The following is a 19,018-nucleotide window of genomic DNA, read 5'->3' on the forward strand; positions in this document are numbered from 1 at the left end:
TCCTCTCCGCCCCGTGCCTTCTGCGCCAACCCCCCCTGCTCCTTCCGCACCCCCACGCCACACTTACGCCCTCCCTCCCCACCCCTGTACCTCTTTAAATCTTTGCCAGTGTGAGCTGCTTCTCCAGTCAACTGCTCGCACTGGCATTGTCTTTCCCTCTGACATCACTTCCTGGCCCAGTGACCCAGAAGTAATTTCAGAGGGAGCCAGGTTGGCGCGGGCATCTGGGTAGAGTAATTGCTCCTGCTGGCGAAGATTTTAAAGAGGTATATGGGGGTGGGGGCAGAGAAGGGAGGGCACGAGTATGCCGTGGGGGGGGGGTAGAGATATGCCAGTGCCCCCACCAAGATGGCGCCTGGGGCGGTCCACCCCCCCTTATTACACTACTGAGTATCTAGGTTTGTTTTAGTGTTTATGGGTAAGTCTGGAGCCAGTTGGCAACCCTAGTTTTCAACCTGTGTATCTTACAAAGATAACAGACAGAATCCTGTGGCTTCTGTGTACCCAGTTTTTTCTTTTTGCATCTTGCCAGAATCCAAGGCTCATATCTGACACATTCTGCTCTATTTTTAGTGGACTGTATCCTTTCTCCCTGGACTTCCTGGAGTCAGTGCAGCCAGTCTTGTGGCTTAGGGGTGATCTTCCGTCGAAGGGACATTATCCGTCAGCGTCTGCCTGGGGGGGATTGCAGTAATGTGGGCTTTGACAGTCGCACCTGCTTCCTGCAGGCCTGTCCAGGTAAGATCTCGTCTCATGGTTCTAGGGTGAGGAAGAGTTGCAGGGCTTTGACGATGGAGCCATGAGACAGTTGATCAATTTGGGGGCAATTCTACAATTTGGCACCTCATTGTAGGCACCAGAAAGGGCATGCTTAGTGCCAATTCTAAATCAGCTTAAGGGGAGCTGTAAGAAACACATTCACAGTGAAAACTCCAGAAGTCTTTGGTAAAGCAGAGAATATTTTTATTTTCTTCCTGGCTAGAAAATGTATCCAATTTGCATAGAAAAAATGACAAAGTAAACACACAGAGTTCAATACATCCATTGGTTTCATAGTTAGTGCAAACATTTCTTAGTCCCTCCCACCTGCCTGCTCATTGGATGGAGCAGTGGCAGTTCACAACCTATCAGATACTTTCTTGACTACTTCCTGTCTCTCCACCCCTAATTACTTCTCCCATTACTCTTATTCCCTAGACCTCTGACCCTATTTACAGTTGCCCATATTTGAGCACTTGCTTCTCCCCTCACATGTTCTGTCACACTCAGGCTGGATTCTTGAACAATAGCCCTTATGCTGAGCCATCAGATTCCATGTTCTCTCTTTTTTTTTTTTTTAATCTTTATTCATTTTCAAACTTAAACAAGTGCACAAAAGAACACCATGAAAGACAATCATACAACATTTGAAATTCCTTCAATAAATTCATAAATATATTAATTAATTAATTAATTTCCCTCCCCCCCTCCCCCACCAATATAACTCTTTCCATTTTAAAAATATGACATAAGGAATTGCACCAAAATGCATAACTAGGATTAGTATAATTTTTCCAGTTGTTAGTAATATGTTGAATAGCAACACCCGTCATGATCATTAAAAGTTTGTTATGTGCTGTTAATTGACTTTTTTTCCTCATAGAAATACCGAACAGAACAGTATCGTATGACAGAGCAACATGGTTTTCTAATAAGCAATTTATTTGAGACCAAATTGTATTCCAAAAATTCATAATGCAGGGACAATAATAAAGTAAATGATCAAGTGTCCCTGCTTCCAGATTACAGTGCCAGCATTTATTAGATTTAGAGCTATTAAACTATTCCATGTTCTCTTGATTGTAGGCATACTGTATCAAATACTATCCCAGGAATGCCCCCTCCCTTCTGATTCAGCAGTGCTTATACACACAATGTTAAACAAATTCCCTCTACTGGAATTTATAAGTTATTTATAAGTTGCTTCCACCAACAACATTTCGCTGTCCTCGTTCAATCCATTATTCTATCCAGACTAGATTACTGCAACTCCATCTACCTAAGCCTAACAAAGAAAAGTCTTCTCAGACTTCAGCGGATTCAGAACACCGCAGCTAAACTAATCTTCGCAAAAAGCAAATTCGACCATGTCCCCCCCGCTTCTGTCTAAGCTTCACTGGCTCCCAGTCATCCTCAGGGTTCACTACAAATGCGCCTGTCTAGCCTTCAAATCTCTTCACGGCATCCTTCCTTCCCTCTTTCCACTATCTTGGCTCTCCTCGAATCCTAACTCCACCAGATCCACTCAAAAATTCAAACTATCCTTCCCCTCTTTAAAAGGTATATCCCATACAGGAAAACTTGGGACATCCCTCCTCTTCAGGATCACCGAGCTGTGGAACAGCTTTACTGTCCATCTTTGGAGTTCGACCTCCCTCCAACGCTTCAGAAAACATTTGAAAACTTGGCTTTTCTCCAAAATGTAACTACTCCCTCCCTCTCCATTATTCTAAGTCCCCTCTTTCCTTCTTGTTTACCAAGCCCTTCTTCTTTCCATTGGAGTTCCTTTCTTTATTAATTCCTGTAAACTGTGTCGAGCTCCACTTCTGTGGAGATGATGCGGTATATAAACTTAAGGTTTAGTTTAGTTTATTACACTCTGCAGCAATTAACATCATTCTTTTATTAATTATTCTGTTATTTCTTATTTCATTTCTCACAGCACAAAGCTGCTGTATTGCACCAACTTATTAGGGTTACCAGATTTTCGGGAGCGAAAATCCAGACCCATTGCCCCTCCCCTGGCCAGTTCTGCCCCATCCCCGCCCCCTCAACTTGGTCACTTGTCGGGAGGGCATCTGCGCATGCGCTGGTGTGAGGCGATGATGATCCCACTGGGATATCTCTTTAAATACACTGGTGTAGAATTTATATATAACATAATTTTGAGGTGGAATTATTTATTGAAAATTGAGGTGAAAATCAATCCTGCGTTTGCCCATTGTTTTCTATGATGCTAATGATATAATGCATGCCATGACAAGAATGATTCAATCGTAAGCAAGGGTTTGCTGGACATGATCTCTGGTTTTCAGATTTACTGCTGCTGCTTGCCTTAGCATTCACATTATGAGGTGTAATATACAGTACATACATGGCATGTGAAGGTTTGGTTTGAAGTAGAGGTCTGCACGGGAACGGGGATCGCGGGAATCCCGCGGGTCCCGCAGGGGTCCCCCCTCTAGCCAACGGGACTCCCATGGGGATGGAAGGCTTTGGAAGCAGGGTTCGTCCATATAATATAATGGACACGTCAGCCTTAGTAAAAGAGGGGGTTTATAAGTTAATTACCTGAACAGAAAACAAAAAAAGGGTTCCACCAAAGAGATTCCACAAGGAAAACAGCAGCGCAAACACAAAAGAAACTGTGGAATTGATGATCCTGTCAGAAGTAATTGCTGCTTTTTATGGGGACGGGCGGGGATGGAGGTAATTCCTTGCGGGGATGGGTGGGGACAGAGAGGATCCTGATGGGGACGGGTGAGGACAGAGAAGATCCTGACAGGGAAGGGTGAGGACAGAGAGGATCCTGACGGGGACGGGTGGGGACGGAGAGGATCCTGGCGGGGTCGGGTGGGGATGGGTGGGATTTCTGTCTCCGTGCAACTCTCTAGTTTGAAGTTCTTTTCAGTCAAGCCAGTGGTGCCCAATATAGCTGGGACACTTTCTGTAGGTATTTGCATGTCTCTGTGTGGTAATTGTTGTATTGTTCACAAATCCTGTTTCCCTGTAGTGAATGGTGCCTGGGCGCACTGGAGTGACTGGTCTGCCTGTGATGCTGAGTGCAGGGGAGGGATCCGAACTCGTAGGAGGGGTTGCGAAGACCCTCCTCCTAAAAATGGGGGCTTACCCTGTCCCGGAGACCCTGTCCAAACTGAGCCCTGCAACCTGCAACCCTGTGGAGATTCTAGAGGTGAGATCTGATGGTTGGGGAAGGAATCTGGGTATAGGTGAGGAAGGAGGCCGAGACAGGTTTGTAAGTGTTTTAGAGGTGATGGAATGCAAAAAAAGTGTGGGATAAACACAAAGGATCTCTAATTAGAAAACAAACAAATTATATTAATTAAAGAGCTAAGGCCAGTATTGGACAAGCTTGTACGGTTTGTGTCCCATATGTGGTGATTTGGGTAGGATGGGCTGGGGAGGGCAGCAGTGGGAGCACTAACTTGTTACTGGCCAGACTTTACGGTAGATATCCTGCAAACAATGGGATGGTTGGATAGGCTGGAGTGAGCTTAGACGGCAACTTCAGCAGTTGGAACCTAGGACAATACCAGGTGGACTTTAGTCCATGGCCCAGAAATATAAAAGAAGAGACAAGTTAATTTAATCTTGTATTTCTAATGAGAATAACTAATGAGCAGACTGGATGGACCGTTCAGGTCTTTATCTGCCGTCATTTACTATGTTATCTGGCAGAAACCCAAAGAGTAGCAACATTCCAGAGCTGAGATTGTGATGTCATAATGCCTCATTCCACCAATGCCTAAGAGCCAGCATCATCAGTGATGTCACAATGGCTTGATTAGATGGCAACTTCAGCACTTGGAACCTGGGACAATACCAGGTGGACTTTACAGCCTACGACCCAGAAATATCAAAGAGGAAAGAAGAGACGAGTTAATTTAATCATGTATTTCTAATGAGAATAACTAATGGGCAGATTGGATGGACCGTTCAGGTCTTTGTCTGCCATCATTTACTGTGTTACTATATAGAATAATTCAGAGGAACTGGGGAATTATTAAGGGTCAGGGGGAAGATGTGGGGTATGAACTATGATGGAGGCAAGGGGAGTTATTCAGTAGTTTGAACAGTGAGCAGTATGGAATGGGGTTCAGAGCGACCCATGGATAAATTCTGGGAATGATTTGTGGTAGGGTGGGAAGGAATTCAGAGGTGGGGGGTGAGACACGATGCTTCAGAGCAGGGTATTGCGTAATTCAGTGACATGGATTGTGAGTGAGTCCCAGAGAGGGAGTCAGTGGTTTGGGTGGATGTAACACTGGAGAGTGGCTAGGGAGAGGGCGAGTTGCTAGTCAGCGATTTGAAATGGGATGACGTGTGAGCCAGTTAGTTGTGTTGGGGTGAGGCGAGATTAGGAAGAGAGTAGCACGATAGTCAGTAGTGTGGGATGGGGTGGCATGAGAGCCAGTAGTTTAGAATGAGGTGGGAATGGTTTGGAATAAGGTGACGTGAGCCCGTGGTTTGAGGTAGGGTGGGATGTTATTACATGACATTCCATTGTTGTTTATATACTGCATAACCTTCCAGTGCTATGCGATATACAGCTAAAAGAAACTGAGACCGTCTCAGGAATTACAAGGTTAACAAGTTATCCGGTTCTGATTTTGTAAAAATTTATCAAATAGACGTGTTCTCAGAAGTTTTCTAAAATGTATGTAAGACACAGCATTAACTAATAGCTGACCAAATTCCTTGTCTCTTAATTGCTGCCTGAAAAGAGAATAGCCTGGCAAAGTATCTTTTCTAGCGACAATTCTTAACAGAAGGAAAAGAGAAATATGCCAGAGTACGTTGTGAACGTTTAGACGTAATCCGCTCTAAGGCCAAACAACGCTTTGGGCTCCTTGTATCAAGGTGCGCTCCGGGGGTTGGCGCGTCGGACATTTCATCACGCGCTAACCCCCGCGGCAAGCCAAAATACTAACACCTCGTCAATGGAGGCGTTAGCGGCTAGCGCGGCAGGCGGTTGAACGCGCGGTATTCCGCACGTTCAAACCCCTACCGCGCCTTGATCAAAGGAGCCCTTTATAGCGCAGTGGTCCAAATTAAAAAATAACCCTACTACTACAGGACCATTTATTGTTTCTATAGCGCTGATAGGCGTACGCAGTGCTCCACATTTTAACATAGAATAGACAATCCCTCCTTAGAAGAGCTTACAATTTAATTTAGACAGACAGGACATCTCAGGGTTGGGGAGATTATGGTAGATCGCATTCCTCGATAAAAGGTAGTGACATGATCCGACTTTTTTCAAATGATAAATGTTGTTTGGGAGTCGGCTAGCATGTAAGTGGTTTGGTATAAATGGGACTGGGTGACGTGCTGAGTGGCTAGTGGTTTCGCGGCACGCGTGCTCATAATTGTTTGCAGAGATGCTGTTGTCTGCTTTTTTTTTTTTTTCTCTCTCTCTCTCTCTCATCTCCCTCTTCTCCCACAGACTGTGGTCCTGAAATGATGTACGTTCAGGCTGAAGACTGCGAAAGGGCCCGTCTGTCCCCGTGCCCCCCAACCTGCCGGGAACTGAACTCGGAGAGCATCTGTAGTGCGCGCTGCACAGAGGGTGAGCGCCTGACGTGCAACTTCTGTGCTGTTTCCTGCCCCGTAATGTCCCATCACGTTTCAAGTTTGTTTTTAAAATGTGACTAAATCGCAATATCGTGTTTCAAAGCGAGGTGCAATAAAAATATCGGGGCTCCAGCAGCACTCGAGTCACACTAAGGTCTCCTTTTACTAAGCTGCGTTAGCATTTTTAGCGCGTGCTGAAAATTAGCGCGTGCTAGCCCCTGGGCCACGCGGAAAATACTAATGCCAGCTCTATGGAGGCGTTAGCGTGTAGTGTGCAGCAACGTAGTGCGCACTAAAACCACCAGCGCAGCTTTGTAAAAGGAGCCCTAAGACATGGTCAATAACAGGCATACAGAAGGAGGGCGGGTGGAACTGCAATAAATTAAAGAGACAACACAGAAGGTTAGAGCAAAAGGGGAGCTAATTATTTCCTTTTAAATTTCTTTTAAGGGTCGCCTCAAAAGGTTTCAAGTTTCAAATGCGTCCTTATAGAGCCAAAAAACCCCAAAACACCCCACTGCAAAAGCTGAGTGACCAGCGACGGGACAAAAGCGCGCGAGGACAAAGGCGTGCCAACAATTGAGCGCAAGACTTCATTGCGCCGCAGGAAAACCTTCTTTTAAAGGGCTCCAACGGGGTGTGTGGGGGGAACCCCCCCCATTCTACTTAATAGGGATCGCGCTGCCTCACGCTTCCATCTTGGGGGGGCTTGGGGGGTGTAACCCCCCACATTATACTGAAAACTTAACTTTTTCCCTAAAAAATCGGGAAAAAGTTAAGTTTCCAGTATAATGTGGGGTTACAACCCCCCAAAACCCCCCCAACGCCAGCGCGATCACTATTAAGTAAAGTGGGGGGTTTCCCCACCAGCACCTCCTGTCGGAGCCCTTTAAAAGAAGGTTTTCCTGCAGCGCGAGAAAGTCTTGCGCTCAACTCTCGGCGCTCGTTTGTCGGCGCGCCTTTGTCCTCGCGCGCTTAAGACTATGAACCAAATGACCACTCGGAATGAAAGAAAAAGCCTCAGGGGCGTGGTGTGCAAATTTATGCCCTACCAACCTCCAACCACATCATTGGCAGAAAAAAAATTTCATTCAACATTTTACCGCCCCCCTCTCTTCTATTAAACTGCGCTAGCAGTTTTTAGCACAGAGAGCCGCGCTGCTCCTGACGCTCATAGGAACTCTATGTCAGGAGCAGCGCGGGCCATTCAGCGCAGTTTCGTAGAAGAGGGGGTTAGTGTTCCTTTGAACCTGTTAAGTATTTTCTCTTCCCTAATATGGAACAAGATTGTTAAATATAGTGTAGGCAGTTCCTTTTTCTATCCGCACTGGGCAGCAAGAACCTTTGTAGTGCTTCCCCGAAAATAAGACAGTGTCTTATGTTCATTTGGGGCCCAAAAGAGGCACTAGGTCTTATTTTCGGGGTATGCACATGATCATCTCTCCCTCCCTCTCCTTCACCCCAATTCTTCCTCTTTCCTTTCTCTCCCCCATATGTGCAGCATCTTCCCTCCCCTCCCATCCCCCTGTGCAGCAGAAGTTTGCCCAGCTTCTATCCTTCCCTCCCTCCCATCCCTCGTGCAGCAGAACCCTTGAGTACCCTCTGCCCCCACCCCCACCGTGCAGCCGAACCCCTGTCATCAGTAACGCGGCACAGTGAAATCCCCGACGGACAAGGCCAAGCAGCCTGTTTAGAGTACTTCGGTTGTAGGTAGGGCTCGCTCGCAGTCAGCGGGGAGGGAAGGATGGAGGGTCAGCAGGGGTTCGGCTGCGTGGTGGTGGTGGGGGAATTGAAGAGTTGTCGGCGAATCCCAGGACTAGGGCTTATTTTCAGGGACACACGGTATTCCAAAACCCTTTTTACATCACAATTACCTAAGTGTTGTGGGCAAAAGGTGTTACTTATTTCCTATTGTATTTTCAGTTTTATTTTATTCTATTTCAAGAATTTCTGTTAGTCTCCAAAGTATTGGTGATGCAAAAGTGAAAATTAATAAAGAATAAACAAAAACCTTTTTACCATTGTCAGTGTGACCAAACTCACGGCCTTGCTGCGAAACAGTCTTCCTAATTTTACTAAAATTTGGGACCTCTATGGTAAAGGGAAGGAGAGAGTGCAAGGCCGAGCAGTGCATGTTGGTTGACTGTCTCTTGTTGAGCAGTTGCCATTCATATCTGTTCTAGGGCTCCTATTGAGCATTGTGGGGCGGGGAGGGTTGCTTTCCTTTTTGTTTGGGTACTGAAAAATCATGGTACAAATCGTGTGTATTTGATTTCAATCAATGGTAATTCAACTCGGCGCTTGTACAGGAGCTGTGGGATCTCTTCTAAAATAGAAAGTTTGCTGCAGAGTTTCTAATAGCACAATTTCTAAACTGAACTCTTGAAATATTGGGCAGTGTATTTCTATATTATCTTGCTGAGAGCTTCAGGTGCATCTGTGGTTTCCCCAAAAGATTTTCATGGCTCCCAGCAACATATGTACTTCCAGTGGCAGGCAGTGAGGGCTATCAGGGGATTCAGTGAATCCCCAGCACTATAGGTCTGCTTTTTTTTGTTTTGTTTATTTTTTGCTTGATGTAGTTTGATTTGTTGAGTAGGCAGCCTGCTCGACAAGTCAAACTTCATCAAACAAAAAGTAATCCTCTCCCCTCCCAAAATTTAGGGCTCTTGGGCTGGGGATTCTCCGAACCACCTGGAGACCCTGACAGTCCTGATCAAATTTGATTGGCTGAGCAGCATCTGCCTGTTGCCTGCTTAACCAGTCGAATTCAGAGCAGTTCCCTCAGGGTCTTTAGGGGGTGGAGCAATCCCCTGAATGGCTTGACCGCACGCCACTGTGTGCTTCCCAGGAAGGTTGTCAATGTCTCCCCTCCATGTCTGCACTCACCACAGAGGGTCTCAATGCTCCTGATCATGTCTGTGGTATCTGGGAAGATTCCTGTGGCCCCAGGCTAGTTTTGTAGTCACTACAGAAATTTTCAGGGTTTCTGGCTACTTTTTGTTTAGAGGAGGAGATTCCTAGGACCACTGATCATGTCTGCTTTGTCAGGGATATGGATGCTGAAGAACTGTCACATTTTTTGGTTATTGCAGGTTGCCGATGCCATTCAGAGCTTTACCTGCAGGATGGACTTTGCGTGAACATCAGTCAATGTCATTGTTACTCACATGATGAGCGACACTTCCCAGGAGAGGTCTTCAGCAAGGATGGCTGCAGGCACTGGTGAGTCCTTGATCCGATGTGCATTCCATTTTCTAGGAAACTCTACCAGAACTAGCTGACCATTCAGTCAATAGCTCCCTTGCTATGAACACCAGGGCTAACCAGTTCCTTAGGTAGTAACTCCCTGGCTGTGAACATCGAGGTCATCGAGTACTCCAGGAAATAGCTTCCTGATTATGAATATTATGGCCAACCAGTTCCACAGGGAGTAGCTGTCTAGTTGTGAACATCAGGGGCAGCCAGTTGCTTATGGAGCAGTTCCCTGGCTTTGAACATCAAGGTCAACCAGTTCCCAGGGATTAACTTCCTAGTTGTAAACATCAGGGCCAGCCAGTTCCTTTGGGAGAAGTTCCCTGGCTTTGAACATCAAGGTCAACCAGTTATTAGGGATTAACTTCCTAGTTGTGAACATCAGGGGCAGCCAGTTGCTTATGGAGCAGTTCCCTGGCTTTGAACATCAAGGTCAACCAGTTCCCAGGGATTAACTTCCTAGTTGTGAACATCAGGGGCAGCCAGTTGCTTATGGAGCAGTTCCCTGGCTTTGAACATCAAGGTCAACCAGTTCCCAGGGATTAACTTCCTAGTTGTAAACATCAGGGCCAGCCAGTTCCTTAGGGAGAAGTTCCCTGGCTTTGAACATCAAGGTCAACCAGTTATTAGGGATTAACTTCCTAGTTGTGAACATCAGGCCCAGCCAGTTCCTTAGGGAGAAGTTCCCTGGCTTTGAACATCAAGGTCAACCAGTTATTAGGGATTAACTTCCTAGTTGTGAACATCAGGGGCAGCCAGTTGCTTATGGAGCAGTTCCGTGGCTTTGAACATCAAGGTCAACCAGTTCCAGGGATTAACTTCCTAGTTGTAAACATCAGGGCCAGCCAGTTCCTTAGGGAGAAGTTCCCTGGCTTTGAACATCAAGGTCAACCAGTTCCCAGGGATTAACTTCCTAGTTGTAAACATCAGGGCCAGCCAATTCCTTAGGGAGAAGTTCCCTGGCTTTGAACATCAAGGTCAACCAGTTCCCAGGGATTAACACAACAGGGCCAGCCAGTTCCTTAGGGAGCACACCTGAAATCTCAGGAGGCACACAGTTTGTGATACATTGCCTTAGATCATCACTAATAACTCAGATGAACAGCAATGTTTGAATATCTCCTCACTGAGAAATCTTCATCAGTCATCATTGGAAACACATTTTGTATCCATTTGCTCTTTCACTTTCATTCAAAAAAACATTATTGTTGAATAATATAGATAACTTGTAAATTCAACTTGTACATTCAGCGTATTGTAATTAAATACGAGAGCCCAACACTTATCTCAAACGCATCGAGGGAACTTCCTGCCAAAATGCATGTTTTGCCCAGAATAGGGCTGTTTTGAGGCAATCCCCTGTTCGGTAAAGCTCTCTCAATGAAACGTACAATCCCTAAATTGAAATATTAAGTTTGTGCTATTAGATCTACTATAGAAAAATACAACCATAGCAAAATCATAGTCACCCATACCCATTGAACCTGATTTATCCACAGCCCTAAATAAACTGAGTACCTATCTAACATCAATTCAAGATAGCTTGAACCAAAGTAAAAACAAGCTTCTATGGGTCCCTAACACAAGTAGGCACATACCTGACATCAAAAATCTCTTTTGGGAAATACGAACTCCCCCTCAAATCACAGGTCAGGAACTTTGGAATACAGTTAGATTCAACACTTAACTCTGATCCCCCAAGTGCAAGCAACCTTCAAGAGCTACTTTTATCATTTGCGCCAACTACGCAGCCTCTCTCCTTACACTGGGAAGGCAAATCTTGTTTCAGTTGTGCATGCCTTGATAACATCAAGATTAGATTACTGTAATGCACTCTACATTGGTCTGACTACAAAGGACCTGCACCAGTTCTAATTGATACAGAATGCTGCAGCAAGATTGATAGAAGGCGTTAAGATATGTGACTACATCACACCATTTTTGCCAAAACTTCACTGGCTACCGGTACAATAAAGAGCTAAATTTAAAACTGCAATCAAATGTTGAGCAAGAACTACCCAAACTTCAGGCTGGTTTTAGAAAAGGTCGAGGAACAAGAGACATTATTGCCAATGTTAAATGGACATTGGAGAAGAGCAAAGAATACCAACAGCCCCTAAACCTTTGTTTTTGACTCTGTGGCTCACAATAAACTATGGAGAATTCTAGTGCAAATGGGAATACCCAAACACATAACTTAGTTGATAAAGAACCTATATGAAAATCAAGAAGCTGCAGTGAGAACTGAATAAGGCAATACTGATTGGTTTCCAATAAAATGTGGTGTCAGGCAAGGATGCATCTTGTCACCTTACCTGTTCAACCAGTACGGTGAAACCATCTTCAGAAAAGCAAATTTGGAAGAAGAGAGTGTTGGTTTCAAAGTTGGTGGCCGAAATATAAACAACCTGCACTATGCAGATGATACAATGCTCATCACTAGCAGGAAAAAAAACTTGCTGTATCTACTGAGAAAAGTTAAAGCTGAAAGTCATAACATGGGATTAGAACAAAACATACAGAAGACGAAGATCATGAACACAGAAAATGATGAAGATTTTCAGCTAGAAGATGATAGAATAGAAGTTGTAAAGGATTTTAATTTCCTGGGCTCTTTTGTAAGCAACTAGGGAGGAAATACTCTACAGAACAGCACTGGTCACTCTTCAATGAAGTCTCTCGACAAAATATTCAAAGGCAAGAAGGAAACACTCCAAACGAAGACTAGATTTGTCCATGCACTCATTATATCATTGGTCAGTTACGGTTGCGAAAGATGGACACTACAAAAACAAGACAGAAAGAAGATTGACACATTTGAGCTTTGGGGCTGAAGAAGGATTTTAGGCATGCCATGGACCACCAGAAGAACTAACAAATCGATTCTGGAAGAGATCAAACTGGCTATGTCACTCAAAGCCCACATGATGAAATTACGACGGTCTTATTTTGGTCACACCATCAGAAGAGAGAGATCACTGGAGAAGGACATCATGTTTGAGAAGATTGAAGGAGCCAGGCGAAGAGGGTGACCTGCAATCAGATGGCTGGACACGTTGAAAACAACCATGGGGATGACGCTAGAGGACCTTTCCGGACTAACACAAAACCGATTTCTTTTTAGATCTGCAATTCATCAAGTCCCTAGGACTCGAACACGAGTCAATGGCACCTAACAACAGCATGTCTGCTCTTCAGGGCCCTGGAAGGAAATGGCCCAGAGTACTTGAAGAACAGGATCTCCCTCTACACACCTTCAAGGTCACTAAGGTCCTTCCAAGGAGTATCCCTAACCAAACCCTCTCCAAAGGACATCACACAATGTGATACCCGCCAGCGAGCCTTGTCTGGAGTATTTCTACTTCAGAAAGCAGATGAAAGCTTTACTTTTCACCCAGGCCTGTAATGGAAGAAATAACTCCCTTGCTAGTCACACACACAAGCAGTGACACTTGGCTGCACAAACTATAGCAGGACATTTATCCTCTACTACCATAAATGAGATTATTTTGAGCACCAGTCTGACCTTCTGTGCAACTTTCTTCAAATTAGTATCTTAGTTTCTGGTTCATAGTCATTAGCGTGCAAGACAAATGCGTGCAGACAAACGTGCGCAGTCAGATGCGCGCAATTCATTGCAGCACAAGACACTAGAGCGCAAGTCATTATAGCGCAAGACAATAGCATGCAAGTCATTATAGCGCAAGACAATAGCGTGCAAGTCATTATAGCACAAGTCATTATAGCGCAAGACAATAGCGCTCAGGACTTTAGCGCTCAAGTGTCATTTCACGCAATTGTCCACGCGCATTTGCTTTGCGCGCCTTTGACTCGCTACCTATTTTCTAACTTCTGTTACTCTCTCTCTTCTATCTATATACTTTGTTTACACCCTATTCTGTCTATTAAAATGTTTTATTGCACATTATGTCGACATTGTAATGTAACATACTATGCCATACTTTGTATTGTAATCTGAATATTTTATTTTTTACTGCTGTAATTGTCTAGTGCTTGTATTTGACTTATTCTTGAGTGAACTCCTTCAAATAGGCGGCAAATAAATTAATAAATGTGCACACGCAGCTTTTTCAGGACACATGTGTTCCACTGTGTATAGTACATCTAGAAATCGCGTGGATGGGGAATTTACTGATTCCTGCGGAAGACCTGAGAATATGAATCTTCTCTGTTCTTGATGGGATTTAGGCTGCCTGTGGAGACACAGAGTTTGCTTAGCATTCCTGACCCTTGGTCTTTCTCTCTCCACAGTGAGTGCCAAAATGGAAAGGTCAAGTGCGATGACTCCTTCTGTCCGGTGAACTGTACCTGGTCCACGTGGTCACACTGGACGCCTTGTGACAGAAGCTGTGGCTCAGGAATACAGGAGAGATTTCGGTACATACAATTCACATCTGTACTTTGGTTGTTGGGGTTTATTTTTTTTGGGGGGGGGGTTGTATTTTTCCTTTGAAGAGTTAGTTATAAGATTCTAGATTGCAGTGGTGTAGACCAGTGTTTCTCAACCTTTTCAAGCCAAGTACCCCCTAAGCCTAACAAATACCAACCAAGTACCCCCGCCCAAACTCCACCCCTGACTCCACCCCCATAATAATAATACTAATTGTAATGCAATTTCTTCCATCCATTTTTCATACACACACAATATAATCTTATTAATACATAATGGTAACCACAAAATTTAAAAAACACAAAGCACATTGTATGCAAAGAAAATGTTAATTTTCATTTATATTTGGGAGGGGTTCAAAGATATCAAGGCAGATGAGTTTAAAATATGCAGTCAGTAACAACTATAGAAAAATAGACAAATATAGTGCAAAATATAGACAACAGATACAGTTTGATCACTAAATTGAAAATAAAATAATTTTTTCTACCTTTGTTGTCTGGTGATTTCATGAGTCTCTAATTGCACTTCCTTCTGACTGTACATCCAATATTTCTTTCTTTCTGCCTCCTGCATGCTTCCTCTCCTCCAGACTTCATTCCATTCCCCAACCAACATCTCTCTCTGTTCCTCCATGAGTCCAACTTTTCTTCCTCTTTCATCCCTAGATCAGTTTTCACCACTGCCCATTTCTCTTTCTATCACCCCTCTCCAACACCATGCCACATCTCTCCCTCCATTACTATGCCCAACATTCCTCCCCCTTGCATCCCCTTCAATCTATCTCTCTGTTCCCTCTTCACCACCATATCCAACATTTCTCCTTCTCATCCTTCTGTTCCCCATGCATCTCTACCTCACTCCTCTCTATGCCCAGTTTTCCTCTTCCTTTCCCCATGTACACCATCTCTTTCCCACTCACTCACACACTCAGGCCCAACAATTGTCCCTTTCTATTCCTTCCCTCCTTCCTATGTCCCAAGTTAGTGCCCCCTCCCTCCCTCCTTCCTTCTTATGTCCCAAGTTCATGCCCCCTCTCCCTCACTACCTTCCAGCCTTTGCCACTGCCTTCCAGCTTTTGCCTCTTCCTCCATCTCTCCCCCCGAAGCCAACCCATGCAGAATCCTTCCTGCCTCCAAGCCAACCTGCCGTTGATTCCTCTTCCCTTCTGATCCGTTGCTGCCCCCCACCCATTCCATTTAATTATACCCCGCCACCTCCGCAACTTCAGGAAGGGAAGGGCTAGGCATGTGCAGTGATTGCATGCCGCCGGCCCACAAGCCTTCCTCCTGATATCAATTCTGAGAATAGGTCCGAGCCAGCCAAGCAGTGGGGGGTGGCAGGGAGGAATTGGCGGTCAGCCCGCATATCCTCAACAGGCGGTCTGCGTACCTCTTAGGGTCCGCGTACTGTAGGTTGAGAAACACCGGTGTAGACTGTAGAGCAGGGGTGTCAAAGTCCCTACTCGAGGGCCACAATCCAGTCGGGTTTTCAGGATTTCCCCAATGAATATGCATTGAAAGCAGTGCATGCACATAGATCTCATGCATATTTATTGGGGAAATCCTGAAAACCCGACTGGATTGTGGCCCTCAAGGAGGGACTTTGAGATCCTTGTTCTAAACTGACTTTTATGATTTATTCTCCTGTCGGTGGCATAGAGAGGGTAGAAGAAATCTGGGGCGGTGGCCCGCCCACGCCCTCCCGTCTGCCCCCCCTCCTCCTTCCGCACCCTCCATGCCACCCTCGCGCCCTTCCTTCCCACCCCCTTACCTCTTTAAATCTTCACCAGCGCAAGTAGCTTCTCTGGTTTGCTGCCATGTTGGTGTTGGCTTTCCCTCTTATGTCACTTCCTGGCCCCGTGACCCGGAAGTGATTTCAGAGGAAGTCAGGCCTGTGCGAACAGCAGGCTAATAGAAGTTGCTTACCTGTAACGGTAGTTCTCCTTGGACAGATGGATCTTACAGCCACACATGAAGGTGACGTCCCTGTGATGGAGCCGACCCGGCAGTCTAAAAGCTGCAAAGCTAAAGAGCTTTGCGCATGTGCCAGCCCTCCCGCCCTAAAGTATCCCACCTGGCCCCTATATAAGCACACCCCCAACCGGCAAACACAGTTAGGTATAAAGCTGGCGGCAACAATAGGGGAGGCTGGGCGGGATTGTGTGGCTGTAAGATCCATCTGTCCAAGGAGAACTACCGTTACAGGTAAGCAACTTCTATTTCTCCCTGGACAGGGATCTTACAGCCACACATGAAGGTGCCTCCCGAGCTGAAGGTAACAGAATAACAACATGCTATTATAATAATAATAAAGATCTATTACCTGAGATGGAGAGGAGGAGGGAAGTTGACGCCTCATAAAGCCGCTTGCAGGACCGTAGAACCCAATGATGCATCTGCGCCGGATTCCACATCAAGGCAGTAGTGCTTGGCAAAGGTATGAATCCTGGACCAGGTAGCCGCTCGACAGATCTCCTGGAGAAGCGCGAGGCGAAGGTTAGCCCAGGTGGTAGCCATAGCTAGGAGGTCATGAGCCGTGACATGCGGAGGGATCTCCTGAAGAGCAGGCCCGGAGGCGGGGGCGTAACAGTACGCAATGAGCTGGGTAATCCAAGAGGACAATGTCAACTTCGAAACTGGTTTAGGAGAGGAAGTTGGACGGATGGAGAGGAACAACTGAGACGGGCGCCGAGGAGTCGCAGTTCTGTCCAAATAGAGGCGGAGAGCTCTGGCACAGTCCAGTGTGTGGAGTCGTTCGGCCTCTGGCGAAGTGTGAGGGGGCGGATGAAAAGTAGGCAGCACAATGGATTGGTTCAAATGGAAGGCCGAGACTACTTTGGGCAGGAATTTAGGATGAGTCTGTAACAGCACTTTGTCATGAAGAAATTGGGTATAGGGACTATAGGATACCAAGGCATGGAGTTCTCCAATTCGGCGAGCCGAGGTAATAGCTACCAGGAATAGTGTCTTCCAGGTAAGGAATTTGAGTGGTACAACAGAGAGAGGTTCAAATGGGGGAGCCATGAGAGCCTGCAGCACGAGGTTGAGATCCCAGACCGGCACTGGAGGTCGGAGGGGAGGATGCAGACGAAGAAGTCCCTTGAAGAAGCGCTTGACCACAGGATGGTGTACCAGAGAGACCACGTCCACAGGATCGTGGTACACTGAGATGGCCACCAGATGAAGGCGAATGGAGTTGTAGGATAATCCGCAGACTTGCAAAGAGGTAAGGTAGCGGAGGACCTGAGCCAAGGGCGAGGTGCTAGGATGAACAAGACGGGTGGAGCACCAGCGCTGGAAACGGGCCCACTTGGCGGAGTAGGAGCGTTGAGTCGCAGGAGCTCTGGAGGCAAGAAGGATGTGCAGGACCTCCGGAGGGAAGGCAGAGTCCCCGTTCAGCGTGGGAGCAGTAGCCAGGCTGTCAATTTGAGAGACGGAAGATTGGGGTGTAGCAACTGGCCGTCGTGTTGTGTGAGAAGATCCGGGAACTGCGGGAGAATCCAAGGAGCCTGAGAAGCCCGGTTGAGGAGGACGGGGAACCAGGCTTGACGCGGCCAATACGGTGTGATGAGGATCAGGGAGGCATTGTCTGCGATGGCCTTTTGAAGAACCTTTCCAATCAGAGGAATCGGAGGAAACGCATAGAGGAGATGCTGGGACCAGTGGAGGAGGAACGCATCGTCTGCCAGACAGGTTGGTTCTCCGTACCTGGAGCAAAATCTGGGACATTTGGCGTTCATCTGGGATGCAAAGAGGTCGACGTGAGGAGTGCCCCAAGTTGAAAAAATTTTTCGCGTAACTGTGTTCCAAAGCGACCATTCGTGAGGACTGAGTTGCCTGCTGAGTCTGTCTGCGAGCTGGTTGTCCGTGCCTGGAAGGTAGACCGCCTTCAGGGTGGAGTGGAGCCGGAGAGCGAGGTTCCAAATGGAGACTGCTTCGCGGGATAGGCGAGAGGAGCCCATCCCCCCCTGTTTGTTCACATAGAACATGGCAACCTGGTTGTCGGTATGGATCCGGATGATCTGATTGAGCAAGTGGTGTTGGAACACCTGCAGAGCTAGATGGATGGCATGCAGTTCCAGGAAGTTTATGCTGCAGCGAGCTAATGCTGGGGACCAGGTGCCCTGCGTGGACCAAGAGAGGAGATGAGCGCCCCAGCCTTTCTTGGAGGCATCTGTTGTGATGGTGACAGTAGGCTGAGGAGGATGAAACGGAAGCCCGTGAGAGGGGGGATCCACATGAAGCCACCATTGCAAGTCCTGAAGGGCTTGGGGCGTTAATTGTAGTTTCGTGGAAAGAGGCTGAAGGAACTGGTTCCAATGGGTTTTGAGAAACCATTGGATAGGTCTCATCTTCAGGCGAGCAAACTGTAGCACTTGTACTGTGGCCGCCATGTGTCCTAGCAAGGTGAGAACGTCTCTGGCCGTGACCCAGAGCCCTGGGTACCAGGCTGAAATCAGCTGTTGGATGACATGTGCCCGCATTGACGGGAGGAAAACCATAGTCTGCTGAGTCTGAAAAGTTGCCCCGATGAATTGAAGAGATTGAGATGGGAGGAGATGAGACTTTGGAAAATTGAGAAGAAAGCCCAACTGTAGAAGGAGGTTGATGGTTTGGCTCAAAGCCTGGCGTGTGAGGCATGGCGTCATAGCTGAAATGAGCCAGTCGTCCAGGTAGGGGAAGACGGACAGGCCTTGTTTGCGCAGGTGCGTCACTATGGGGATGACGCATTTGGAAAAGACCCTTGGTGCTGACGAGAGGCCAAAAGGGAGAACTGTGTATTGGTAGTGAAGGTTCTGAAACACAAAACGGAGATACTGTCTGTGTGAGGGATGTATGAGAATATGTAGATAGGCATCCTGAAGGTCTATGGACGTGAGCCAAGCGTCGACTTGGAGCAGAGGAGCAATGGCAGAGATCGAGAGCATGCGGAACTTCTCCTTCAATATGAATTTGTTTAGGTTCCGCAGGTCCAAAATCGGGCGGATGCCTCCCA

The 19,018-nt window shown here is 46.5% G+C and overlaps 1 protein-coding gene across 1 annotated transcript in view; it reads left to right on the top strand.

Moving 5' to 3' along the window:
• Positions 1-19,018, top strand: part of LOC117354948 (SCO-spondin-like) — a 441,431-nt gene that overhangs the window by 226,440 nt on the left and 195,973 nt on the right. The window contains 5 exon segments of the mRNA XM_033932909.1: positions 574-738; positions 3,773-3,952; positions 6,227-6,349; positions 9,450-9,579; positions 13,882-14,007. Coding sequence (XP_033788800.1) covers positions 574-738; positions 3,773-3,952; positions 6,227-6,349; positions 9,450-9,579; positions 13,882-14,007 — 724 coding nt within the window.

This window comes from Geotrypetes seraphini, chromosome 2 (assembly GCF_902459505.1).
Source record: "Geotrypetes seraphini chromosome 2, aGeoSer1.1, whole genome shotgun sequence".
In the NCBI taxonomy this organism is placed as follows: domain Eukaryota; kingdom Metazoa; phylum Chordata; class Amphibia; order Gymnophiona; family Dermophiidae; genus Geotrypetes; species Geotrypetes seraphini.